The 13,032-nt window shown below is 43.1% G+C and overlaps 1 protein-coding gene across 1 annotated transcript in view; it reads left to right on the top strand.

The window, feature by feature from the left end:
• WDR60 (WD repeat domain 60) overlaps nt 1-13,032 on the top strand; it is a 119,712-nt gene that overhangs the window by 9,432 nt on the left and 97,248 nt on the right. Inside the window, exons 2-5 of the mRNA XM_008067147.2 lie at nt 3,800-3,853; nt 4,427-4,847; nt 6,775-6,866; nt 9,142-9,450. Of these exons, the coding sequence (XP_008065338.1) occupies nt 3,800-3,853; nt 4,427-4,847; nt 6,775-6,866; nt 9,142-9,450 (876 nt within the window). The remainder of the gene's footprint in view (nt 1-3,799; nt 3,854-4,426; nt 4,848-6,774; nt 6,867-9,141; nt 9,451-13,032) is intronic.

The raw sequence follows: 13,032 nt of genomic DNA, 5'->3' as shown, positions 1-13,032 counted from the left end.
CCAAGTAGCTGGAACTACAGGGGTGCGCTACCACGCCCGGCTAATTTTTGATTTATTGTAGAGATGAGGTCTCGCCAAGTTGCCCAGGCAGGTCACGAACCCGTGGGCTCAGGCAGTCCACTCATCTCAGCCTCCCAAAGGTGCGGGATTACAGCTGAGCCACCGAGCCCAGCTTACCATATCTTCTTACTGGGAACACATTTGGCAGATTCACCAGTTTACCAAAAAAAAGATAAGTGTTCTAGTGATAGATCTTGGTAAATTTTGTGGTGATAGTATATTTTGGCTAGGTTCATATAACTGATTTTGTTTTCTTTTTGAGTTGGAGTCTCACTCTTTTTGCCCAGGCTGGAGTGCAGTGGCACGCTCACAGCCACCCCAGCGTTGACCTGCTGGGCTCTGGTGATGCTTCCGTCTCAGCCTTCTGAGTAGCCGGAACCACAGACTGTGCGCTACCATGCTCAGCTATTTTTTAAAAATTTTATTGTAGAGATAAGGTCTCATCAAGTTGCCTGGGCTGGTCTTGAACCAGCGGGCTCAGGCATTCCACTCGCCTCGGCCTCCCAAAGTGCTGGGATTACAGACTGAGCCACTGGTCTGGTCATACAACTGACTTTTTAAAATTTGCTATTTTTTGTATTTGTGAGCTAATGGGATTTTTTTCTGCTTGCCCTAATTTTCACATGGCTAGGAAGATTTTTAGTAACTTATTCATGATGTTTTTATTTTTATTTGAACTAAATCTACTTTTTGTTTCTGACACACTTCCCAAACTCTTCCTTTTTGCCTTTAAGGCAGTATTTCTCTGAAGAAAAAATTAAATAGGTATGATAAATATCACCTTGTCCTCTGCACAACACCATCCTTGATGAATTTTGCTTGACTGAGGTTAGCTTTGTTGTCAAGCTTTATCTTATACACAGGTGTTACCTTGCTGTTGGTGTGTGTTACTGTAGTGTTGTGATTAGTGGCTGTGCTTGGTACTGAGTGAGTGTAGGATGGTGGAGCAGTTATATTGCCAAAGAGCAGGCTGTGAGTCCCTCTGCAAAGGGCCTGTACTCCATTAAGTGGATCAACACAGACCTTGATAGCAAATGCTGTCAGCAGGTCTGTGATGGTCGTTGGGAGGCAGGTATTGGCCATGTGACTGGGAGCTGTCTGAGGTGAGTGGTGGGGATGGAGAGTGTAAGTCTTCACCTTGCCTCAAAACACTGAGAAACTTGGGTTATCCTCATGGTTTCTGTGTGAGGGATTGGGGAATGGCTTGGATGGAACACTGGGTTGCAGTCATGATGTCATATGAAGGCTTAATTGGATTGAGAGGCTGTTCCAGGAGGCCCGCTTACATGGCTGCTGTGTGGGTGCTGGCCTCTGCACAGGGCCTCTCCAGAGGGCCTCTCCAGGAGTATAGAGTATCCTTGCGAAATGGTTCTGGCTTCTCCAAGAATAGAGAAGGAGAGCAAATGCGCACCAGAGCCAGTAGAAGCTGCTGATTTTAGACCCTGACAAGAAAGTCACATCGCATGGCTTCCACCCTGGTCTCCTCATTAGAAGTGAGTGGTTGAATCCAGCCCTTGTTCATGGGAAGGGAGATTACACTTAACGTTCAAAGGAAGAATTGCTTTTTTTTTCCCTGGAGATATTTTAAGACCAACCTCACCTTATTTTAATATTCTCCCTTAAGTTCTTAGAACAATGTGCGTAACTGATGAACTAACTGCCTTGATGCACTCCTTTGCTAGGAAACCAGTTTGTATTATTTCATGACTGATATTTGTGAAGTACCATTATGTGCTAAGCAGTGCAAGGTGGCTGTGAGATAGAGAAGACTGAGATCAATCTTCTTTCCTGAATGTTAGTGTTTACCTGGAGAGATGTGATCATAATACAAAGAGAGATGTGATCACACTTGAAAGCATATGGAAATGTGATTATGATTGGAAGATGGAGAGATGTGATTATACTTCAAAATATGTGGAAATGTGATCATAATTGAAGGAGACGTGATCACAGCTGAAAATATATGGAGATGTGATCTATGCTTGAGATTCTCCAGCCAAGAGTAAACCATCTCCTAACAGACAACAACAGATGTTAGAGAAGCTTGATGACAGTTTTGGAGGGAGGCACTTCTCTTGAGTTTTGTCTGTCAAGGTAGACCCAGTGCCTGGAACAGTGCTTCAGGTTTGCCAGGAGCTTGGTGTGTTTGTTGAATGAGTGCAGGCATTCCTGTGAGATGGAGAGACTGCTGAGCCTTGGGGTTGCCCAGTTTTCCAGTGAAGACAAAAGTGTGTTAGGGTGGTCAGCAGGGATGGGCAGGTATTTTCACAATGACCATCGTCTTTTCATTCATTCTAGATATTTACTCCATTCCTATTTTGTGCCTGACAGTGTACATGGCTCAAGATGAAAGCCATTGAGCTTCCTAGGCCTTAGTTTCCTCTTTGGTAAAGTGCAGCCAGTAACCTTATAGTAGGATTGTGCGATTCAGATAGTGCGCTTGAGTCAGCACAGCACCTGACATGCATTAGATGCTAAATACATGTGTTTACAGCCTGTCTGTACCTCCCAGTTGCTAGTGCCCCATACAAACACCACTGACTCTGTGTGTAACAATGGCGGCCTTTTGGTTGTGCTCCATATTCTGTGGATCAGGACTGAACTTGCAGCGGGCGGGCGGCGGGCGGGGGGAGGGTTTAGATCTGCTCCTGACATCCCTTGACTGGGGAAACTCTAGGTTTTGGGGTAGTGACTCATTAGGTGCAACTGGGGCCTTTTGGAATCTTGCCTTTTGTGCTTCTGGTCACTGCTGCTGACTGTGTAGTGCTGGGTCCTTGGTGGGGTCATCGCCACAGGGGGCCCCTCCCCCATGGCTGCTTTTCTCCTTCATTGCTGAGAGCCTTGAGCTGCAGCCCCAGGAGGACCAGGTGGAAACCCATCTCCATGGGAGTCTCAGAGCCTCCTCTGTCCTAGTATGGGCCCAACTGCTACAGAAGGAGCAGACATCCCTCTTTGGAAAATACAGTCTGACACAATATATTTTAAATCCACAAAATATTTGTCTTTGATTTGTTGTTCAACTGCCATTATAACTTGTTTTCACTCTTATTTTGTAATATTTAATCATTTTTGAAGTAGCCAAAGGGATATATTCTGTGATAATTGTGGGTGATTTTAGCTTGTGAATACTTTTTATTTATTTATTTATTTATTTATTTTTGAGTTGGGGTCTCACTCTGTTGCCCAGACTGGAGTGCAGTGGCCCCTCCCGGCCACCGCAGCCTCGACCTGCTGGGCTCCGGCGATCCTTCCGCCTCAGCCTTCCAAGTATCTGAAACTACATGCGTGTGCTACCACGCCCGGCTAGTGAATACTTTTTAAAAAAATCTATATTTTATAACCTTTATTCCAGTGGGTAGACAAGTATTTTCTGGCATATCAGGAATTAATTACCATTGATTGAAATGGCCTAATAAAGCCAGGCTCGGTGGCTCAGCCTGTAATCCTGCGCTTTGGGAGGCTGAGGTGAATGGAATGCCTGAGCCCGCGGGTTTGAGACCCACCTGGGCAACGTGGCGAGACCTCATCTCTACAATAAATCAAAAAATCACCCGGGCATGGTAGCGTATGCCTGTAATTCTGGCTACTCGGAAGGCTGAGGCAGAAGGATCACAGCAGCTCAGTGAGTCAAGGCTGCAGTGGCTGGGAGCGGCCACTGCACTCCAGTCTGGGCGACAGAGTGAGACTCCAACTCAAAAAATAAAAAATAAAAATTCTAACTTTATGCTTTTCTATTTAGAGAAGAAGCAAAGATGATACTTGGAAGGCAGAAGACCTCAGAAAACACCTTTGGGTAATATATTTTAAAGATATAAGTTGGGATCTTGAACAATTTTACCTGGTTCACATCACTGCACACCTTCGGTTACCTGAGGCTCATTTCAGAGGTGTTTTTGACTCAGAGATGAAGCTGTGTGGTTAATCTAGTCTCTCTAGAACTGTAGTGGGATGCGTTTGTTAGTCCAGCCTGACACCACCACCAGCTCCCTGGGCCCTGTTGTGGCTCAAGGCAGCCCTGCACTACTCCGGGGCGAGCGGTTCTCCTTCAGAGGGGCAGCAGCAGTGGGGCAGGGAGAGGGGACTGGGGAGTGAGATCGAGTCCTTCTGCCCTTGTTCTTTATCTAGAACCCTGGTGGTTCTTGTCTCAGTGACTTTAAAACACAGCTTTGGTATCTCTTTCTTTCTAGTCCATGTAATATTGTAGCTTTTATTAACCAATACACATGAATGTCTCTGATATTTGGGGTGTCAGTCAGTAGTGGAAATGCTAGTATGACTCTGAGCTCTTCTCACCTTAAGATATTAAAAGTCTACTGGGAATCTGTTGTCTTGGTCAAGAAGGATCCTTTTTTCCCTCTTGGTTTAGGCTGTACAATCAGATAGTCCCAAGGAAGACAAGAAAAACAGAGAAAAGAAACGGCACAAGGAGTTGGAAATGGAGCTTCCTGAATACAAAGAGCATAAGTCCAGGAATCCAGAGCGAGACACCAAGAACACAGAACGGGTGACAGAAGTTCACACCACCAAGGACAGAGGGGAAAGGGACACAGACAAACAGAAGGAAAGGAAGAAAGAGACAAAAGACCGGGAGAAAGAGAAGGTTAAAGAGAAATATCGAGAACAAGAGGCAGAAAAGTCTCACAGTAGAGGGAAAGACAGAGAAAAAGAAAAGGACAGAAGGGCCAGGGCAAAAGAGCTCCAGCAGACCACTGCCCATCACAACCTGCTGGGCACTGAGGCACACCATCCGCAGCTCCTGGAGAGGCCAGAGAGGAAGAGCCGCTCAGGTGAGTCTCGGTGCCTCTGGGTTGAGAGCTTCCTGTTTCCTCCTAAGGCATTGCTTAGCTGGTAGGGCGGTTTGTTAGCTGTTATCTCTTAAAAGTTCTTGCTGTTTGAGACATTTTCTTCTTTTTGTTTTCTCATAGTTTTCATAATGTTTTATTTTTGGTTTTGGAATGTATAGGCCCCTGTTTTCTCTCTCTCTTTCTTTCTCTGTGTGTGTGTGTTTGTATGTATGTGTACTTTTTTTTTTTTTTTTTTTTTGAGTTGGAGTCTCACTCTGTCACCCAGGCTGGAGTGCAGTGGCACACTCCCGGCCACCTCAGCCTTGACCTGCTGGACCCAGGTGATCCCCCCTTAGCCTTCCAAGTAGCTGGAACTACAGGTGTGCTCTACCATGCCCAGCTAATTTTTGATTTATTGTAGAGACAAGGGCTCCCAAGTTCCCCTGGTGGGTCTCAGACCCATGGGCTCAGGCAATCCACTTGCCTCGGCCTCCCAAAGTGCTGGGATTGCAGGCTGAGACACTGAGCCTGGCCCATGTGTACTTTTAATTGCTGTTTTCTTTTTGAATTTTTTAAAGCATTCAGTCAATGAGAGGGGTAACACTTTCTCATTTTTGCTAGAGTTTTACTATTAAAATATAATTTAGACTTATTATTTCAATAAATTTACCCTATGTAAATAAACAAAAACAATGCTAGTTGATAAAAATATTTCTCAAAGGTATCAGTTTTATTTTAAGCAATATTTAAATATTATTTAGCTAAATTCCTAGGAATCTAAATTAAAGGGGCATACTTTTTTCCCCTCCCAAAATGGAATTTTATTCACTGTTTTTTCACATGAGTGAAAAAGGAATATACTAAAAGAATATGTTTAACTCTTAGAGTCAGCAGAAAGGCTAGAAGGCCTGACTATGAAAATGATGGAAGCCAAGGACCCTTACTCATTTTCATTGTTATATTCCTTACATAGACATACTGTGATCTATTTGACAATTTTACTGTTGGCGGCCTTTTGAGTTGTTTGCAGATTTAACCTGTTAGGAATAGGGCTGCTAAGAACATTGTTTTGTGTGTTTTTCAGTGTTCACAAATGTACATTTCTGTTAGGTGTACTTAAGGGTAGAATTGATGGGTTAGTTGGTTTACCACCAATTAATTTTAGCAGTAACTATTTTTCTGTTTAATGCTCTTTTAAGAATTATTATTTTTGATCTTCTTGGTACTTATTTCAAATAAAATCTTTTGTTTTCAGATTTCTCTTTTTTCTTTTGCTACCTGCTCTATTTTTTTCAGTGCAGTATTGAAATGTCTTGCGCTGAACAGACCAATTGTACACTTAGACTCTTTAAAGTTCTTTCTGTCATCATTTGTAGGTCTCTTCCCTCATCTCCTCTTCCTTCTGCATCTCCCTGTGTATAAAGTGTGACCTTGATCCAGGGCTTGGCCCTCGAACCACTTCTCCAGCTATCCTTTCCCTCGCTGACTAGAACTAGTCCTATGGGTTTTTTTTGTTTTTGTTTTTGTTTTGACATGGAGTCTCACTCTGTCACCCAGAATGGAGTGCAGTGGCACGCTCATGGCCACCGCAGCCTCGGCCTGCTGGGCTCCAGCAATCCTCCGCCTCAACCTTCCAAGTAGCCGGAACTATAGGCGCGCGCGCTACCACTCCTGGCTAATTTTTGATTTATTGTAGAGACGAGGTCTCGCCAAGTTGCCCAGGTGCGTCTCGAACCCACGGGCTCAGGCAATCCACTCGCCTCAGCCTCCCAAAGTGCTGGGATTACAGGCTGAGCCACCGAGCCGACAATATTTTTTAATGTGTGGAAATAAACATAAAAAGTTCAGTGAGGTCTGTGGCAAGATGTAAGAAGATCTTTTCTGTGTGCTAAAATTTGAGAGGGTTAAAAACATGTTTTATTTTTTCTAGTAAGTAAGATAAGAAGTGAAGAGAAAGAAAGGAGACATGAAGACTCTGAAAGAGGAGATGAAGACAGAGAAAGAAGATACCGAGAGAGAAAGGTATACAGAAAAAGGCCCCAGGAAAGGCTTTCCAAATGTTACAAAGCAGAGGACATTTTAAGCATTATGATTAGAAGAGATTTTGGAAAATTTTATAAAACAGGATTTATTAAAGGTCTCAAGTACTTTGTATAGTCAGTTTCTTTTCCCTCATGTGTGTTTCTTTTATTCCCAGGGTAGTAATTGATTATTTTAGAAAATTTAGAAGATTCAAAAAATAATAAGAAAACAAAAGCTGTCTAATCTTCACCCAGAGACAAATATTGATAGCATTTATGAATGTATTTTACCAGGTTTATATATACATTTTTTTCTTAAATTGGGTTTTTATTGTTTTATAAAATGTTTAAACTTAACACATTTTGAGCATCTTCCTAAGTTATCATATTTCTCTATAATATCTTTTTTTTTTTGAGTTGGAGTCTCACTCTGTCGCCCAGACTGGAGTGCAGTGGCCGCTCCCGGCCACCGCAGCCTCGACCTGCTGGGCTCCGGCGATCCTTCCGCCTCAGCCTTTCGAGTAGCCGGAATTACAGGCGTGTGCTACCACGCCCGGCTAATTTTTTTTTTTGATTTGTTGTAGAGATGAGGTCTCGCCTGCCCAGGCAGGTCTCGAACCTGCGGGCTCAGGCAATCCACTCACCTCAGCCTCCTAAAGACGCGGGATTACAGGTTGAGCCACTGAGCCTGGCTTCTATAATATCTTTTTTTTTTTTTTTTTTTTTGAGTTGGAGTCTCACTCTGTCACCCAGACTGGAGTGCAATGGCCGCTCCCGGTCACCGCAGCCTCGATCTGCTGGGCTCTGACGATCCTTCCGCCTCAGCCTTCTGAGTAGCCGGAATTACAGGCGCGCGCTACCACACCCGGCTGATTTTTTGATTTATTGTAGACATGAGGTCTCGCCAAGTTGCCCAGGCGGGTCTCAAACCCACAGGCTCAGGCAGTCCACTCACCTCAGCCTCCCAAAGCGTGGGATTACAGGCTGAGCCACTGAGCCCAGCATCCGCCTGTTATTCTTAAGGAAAATTAACCTGGCAGAAACGAGCAGGTGTTTTTGTGTCTGAGAAGAGAAGACTGAGGAAAGGAGATGAGTGGAGAAGATACTGTTGGGTCCACAGGAGATGGAGGAGACCCCAGGCACTAAGAGGTGTGAGAGGGGGTGCTACAGATCAGGAATCCAGGGGTCCCTGGTAAGGGGGGTGAGCAGGCAAGACCACACAGGAAAGGATAAGAACAGGTAGGCTCTGGGGTCTGTTGAGCATGTTGTCAAGGCTCCCAGAATTGAGTTGGACCCAAAAATATTATGTCATGATAACTAGCTTAGGGTGAAGATTACCAGTTATTTACTGAGCATCCACAGAGATGCTTTGGGGCTACAGAGATGATTAAACAGTGGTCCTTATTTTCAGGAATCTCCATCTGGGTGGGACAAATTAAGAAAGAAAGAGAGATGTGACCAACATTATAAGACAGATGGCAGCCTTGTGCTGTCATTGCTCACTGAAGAGAGTATCTTCCTGGACAAGTCACAAAGCTTTCATAGTAGGGAACTTGGGAGCTGGTGGAGCTTAGGATGAGGGTGACAAGCATGAAAGAAAGAGACTGTGGCGGTCAGAAGGGCCCACTATGAATGCCAGATGCTTTGCTCAGGAAGGTGATGCTGCTTTCCATATTGGAGAGGGTGGTTGGGCCGCTGAGTCTCTCTGTTCTTTGCAGAGTTGGGTTGGGTGGTATTGTGGCTAACTGTGGATCGGTGGTATGAACAGGATTTTTTTCTTTCTAGAAAGATAAAGCAGATTTAGTTTTTAGGAAGATAACTGACAGCAGGATAGAGGAGTGAAAGGGACATGGTAGTTCTGCAATTTTCCTTGCTTTTATCATAACATATATAAAGACAGAACGTAGTTGTCCCTCAGTGTCTATGGGAGATGGGCTCCAAGACACCCTCAGATACCAAAATCCACAGATGCTCAAGTCCCTTATGTGAAGTGGTACCATATCTAAATATCACCTATGCACATAGTCCCTACACACTTTATATAATCTCTAGGTTTCTTATAATATCTAATACAATGTAAGCGATATATAAATAGTTTTTACACTGTATTGTCTAGGGAATAATAACAAGAAAAAAGTCTGTACATGTTCATTACAAATGCAACTTTTTTTCCCCAAATAGTTTTGATCTGTGGTTGGTTGAATCCACGGGTGCAGAGGGCTACCTGCACTCCTGCTTCATGTGTTTGTATATTTTCAACATGTTGCATTTCATAGTTGCAGTATGGTTACAGCAAAGACAACCCTCTCAAGTACTGGCTTTATAAAGAAGAAGATGAGAGAAGACACAGGAAATCAAGAGAGCCAGATCGAGAAAAGAACCATCAAGAGAAAAGCAGCACACGGGACAAAAGAGAAAAATATTCAAAAGAGAAAAGCAATTCATTCTCTGACAAAGAAGGGGAAGAAAGACATAAAGAAAAACGACACAAAGAAGGCTTTTATTTTGATGATGAAAGGCACCACAGTAACATGGGTAAAAAGGAGAGATCATCGAAAGAAGAGCACAAGAAAAGGGAATCCAAGGTATCATTTTTTTCATTTCATTAACAGTCATTCTAAGATCAATACCCTCAGAGAAAAAGTTGATGCAGCCAGATAATGTTAAGATTTGTTGCCCAGTATTCCTATGGAAATGTGATTTGAGTCTATATGGTCAGTATATAGAGAGATTGCTGATCTTCTAAGATATCTGAAACCAGATTTTTTGATTATATTGTAAATGTACTTTTAGCATATTTAGAAATCTATTAAAAAGGAAGCTAATGGTTTTAAAAGTAGAAATTAAGTATTAATAAGTAATCATTTAGTAAAACAGTGTTTTTTGACCAGAACTGGTAGTAAAAGTTTGCAAAAAGATCAAAACAGGACTGGGCGTAGTGGCTCAACCCTGTAATTCCAGCACTTTGGGAGACTGAGGTGAGTGGATTGTCTGAGCCTGCGGGTTCAAGACCAGTCCAGGCAACTTGGCAAGACTTCATCTCTACAATAAATCAAACATTAGCTGGGCATGGTAACACACACCTGTAGTTCCGGCTACTTGGAAGGCTGAGGCAGAAGGATCGCCAGAGCCCACCAAGTTGATGCTGGGGTGGCCGAGAATGTGCCACTACACTCTAGCCTGGGTGAAGGAATAAGACTCCAACTCAAAAAAAAAAAAAAAAAAACCAGACTAAAAATTTAAAAGTATCGATTGCAAAAGATTTGATTTTGTTCCCATGTGTATTGATTTAATTTCTATAATTTATTTTTATTTATTTATTTTTGAGTTGGAGTCTCACTCCGTGGCCTAGGCTGGAGTGCAGTGGCACGCTCATGACCACCCTATTGTCAACCTGCTGGGCTCTGGCGATCCTTCCGCTTCAGCCTTCCAAGTGGCCGGAACTACAGGTGTGCGCTACCATGCCCGGCTAGTTTTTGATTTATTGTAGAGACGAGGTCTTGCCAAGTTGCCCGGACTGGTCTCAAACCCGTGGGCTCAGGGAAGCCACTGGCCTTGGCCTTCCAAAGTGCTGGGATTATAGGCTGAGCCACTGAGCATGGCCTGTAATTTCTTAATATTTTCCTAGACTCATCTTAGTGTCGGTTGTTCTTATGGGTGTACTTTTTTTTTCTTTTTTTTTTTGATTTGGAGTCTCACTCCATAACCCAGTCTGGAGTGCAATGGCACGCTCCCGGCCACCGCAACCTCAACCTGCTGGGCTCCAGCGATTCTTCCGCCTCAGCCTTCCAAGTAGCTGGAACTACAGGCGTGCACTACCATGCCCGACTAGTTTTGATTTTATTGTAGAGATGAGGTCTCGCCAAGTTGCCCAGGCGGGTCTCGAACTCGCGGTCTCAGGCAATTCACTCACCTCAGCCTCCCAAAGCGAGGGATTACAGGCTGAGCCACTGAGCCCGGCTGGGTGTACTTTTTGCTGCTCTGTTTTTGTAAAGTCTGAAGCTATAATATGATTTTATTCTCCTACTTCTTGGTGGCGCTTCCTTAAAAGTGGAAGCAAAATGTTCATGAAAGTCAGGTGGTATCTGAGGTTGGGGCAGATTCAGATCTTCAGGAGAAGAATTGGGGGTTTCAGCCAAAGCCCAGGACTTCAGTCTACTCATCTGGATAGATATGGTTGATAAATATGTGTGTAGCTGATGTCCACTAAAGTGTACATGTATTAATTGTAAGAACTAAAAGCCATTGAATTAAAATCAGGAGCATTTAAACTAAGAAGCAAATGTGTTAAGAACAGATTGTTGCCTGTCTCGTGATCATCTCAGCTTGCTCTTTGCACCATCCTGGTTGTGAATCCAAGTCCTTTAGCATCCCTTACATTTCCCCCAATGCCTTTTCTTACTGAGACCCCATGTCACCTGCAGCCCGTCCCTCCATTTGGATCAGAACATTGGTCATGTTTCTTAGCAAGTACAAGACAGTAATGGTTTTGTACCTGTGTATATGGCATCTGGAGCCCACAGGCTCCCCTCTAACCAACCGCACAACATATTCACCTTTGTCAGAAAGCGAGTGAGCAGTCACTGAGCAGGCACTCCCCAGTGACAGATATTCATCTTCGTTTTGTAAATCCCTCCCCCTAGATCAAAGGGTTTCATTGTTTTGCCTCAACATTGTATTAGGAACATTTTCTTTTTTGTTTTTTTGAAAGCAGGATATATTGAGAGGACAGAAAAGCTCTCAATAAAGTGGGAAGGGACCTGAGGGGATTGCCCAACATTTTCAAACTTCCAGCAAAGTTGATAGAATTGTCAGTGAACACCCATACATCCATTCCTTAGATTCTGCCTCTAACATTTTATTGCACTTCCCTGGTATCCATTCCCCTAGGTTAAATTTAATTAAAAATGCCATGTTTAGGTTGCATGTGTTTAGCTTCCTCCCCCCGAAATACCTCTCTGGACATGCATTTGGCTTTTATTTAAGGTAGATATAAGCACTGGCCCATGAAGAACATTATTCTGTATCTTTGTAAAATCACTGCCTTCACAATTTGTCCAAGAAAAAAGACTCTTCTGAAGACTGACAGACTTTCATTTTTAGACAATTTGTTCCTGGTTGAATGGCCACTGTGTGCTAGGCACTGTTCTAGGCCCTGAGATACAGTTATGAACAAATCAAAAATTATTTTCATGGTGTTTATGTTTTGTTTTTTTTTTTGGGTTGGAGTCTCACTCTGTCACCCAGACTGGAGTGCAGTGGCCACTCCCAGCCGCCGCAGCCTCGACCTGCTGGGCTCCGGCGATCCTTCCGCCTCAACCTTCTGAGTAGCTGGAACTACAGGTGCGCACTACCACGCCTGGCTATTTTTAATTTTATCGTAGAGACGAGATCTCGCCAAGTTGCCCGGGCTGGTCTCGAACCCGCAGGCTCAGGCAATCCACTCACCTCAGCCTCCCAAAGGTGCGGGATTACAGGCTGAGCCACCTAGCCCAGCTGGCGTTTATGTTTTATTGGGGAAGCCATTAGTTAAATAAATACACAGATATACAGTATAACGTCAGGATATACTGAGCATTATAGAATTAATATTTTTTTTTAGCATTAACTTTCTGGTGCTCATAAGATCCTTTTCAACTTAGCTACTTTGTGAGCCTAGTGTTTGATGCAGTTATCCTAAAGTGACCACAAAGCACAAGGGGCACTGTTGATAGTTATGCCAGGCTGGATGTGGTGGCTCATGACTATAATTCCAGTGCTTTGGGAGGCTGAGACGGGAGGATCACTTGAGCTCTGAAGTTTGAGACCAGCTAGTCAAGATAGCAACACCTTGTCTCTACAAAAAATTTAAAAACAAATTATGCTAGCCAAGACACCAAATTTAAACTGGAACTGTTCCCAGGGATGTATGTTCACTTTGATTATCTCTGACTTCCTTTATCTGATTTTTGATCAGTTATTTTAATTATAAATGTTTTTTATTGTAAGCTTCCTCCAGCTATTAATTAGAGATAGAAAGAGTATGAGTAAGCATAATAAATATGTAAAGTATTTTTCTTTTTCTCTCTTTTTTAAGACTTTGATCTTTGTTTTTATTTATTTATTTTTAAATTTTTATTTTATTATTATTTATATATATATAGATATATATATATATATTTTTTTTT

This window comes from Carlito syrichta, unplaced genomic scaffold (genome assembly GCF_000164805.1).
Source record: "Carlito syrichta isolate Samal-C Ts95f unplaced genomic scaffold, Tarsius_syrichta-2.0.1 Scaffold309314, whole genome shotgun sequence".
NCBI lineage: Eukaryota > Metazoa > Chordata > Mammalia > Primates > Tarsiidae > Carlito > Carlito syrichta.
This window is presented reverse-complemented; position numbering and strand designations above follow the sequence as displayed.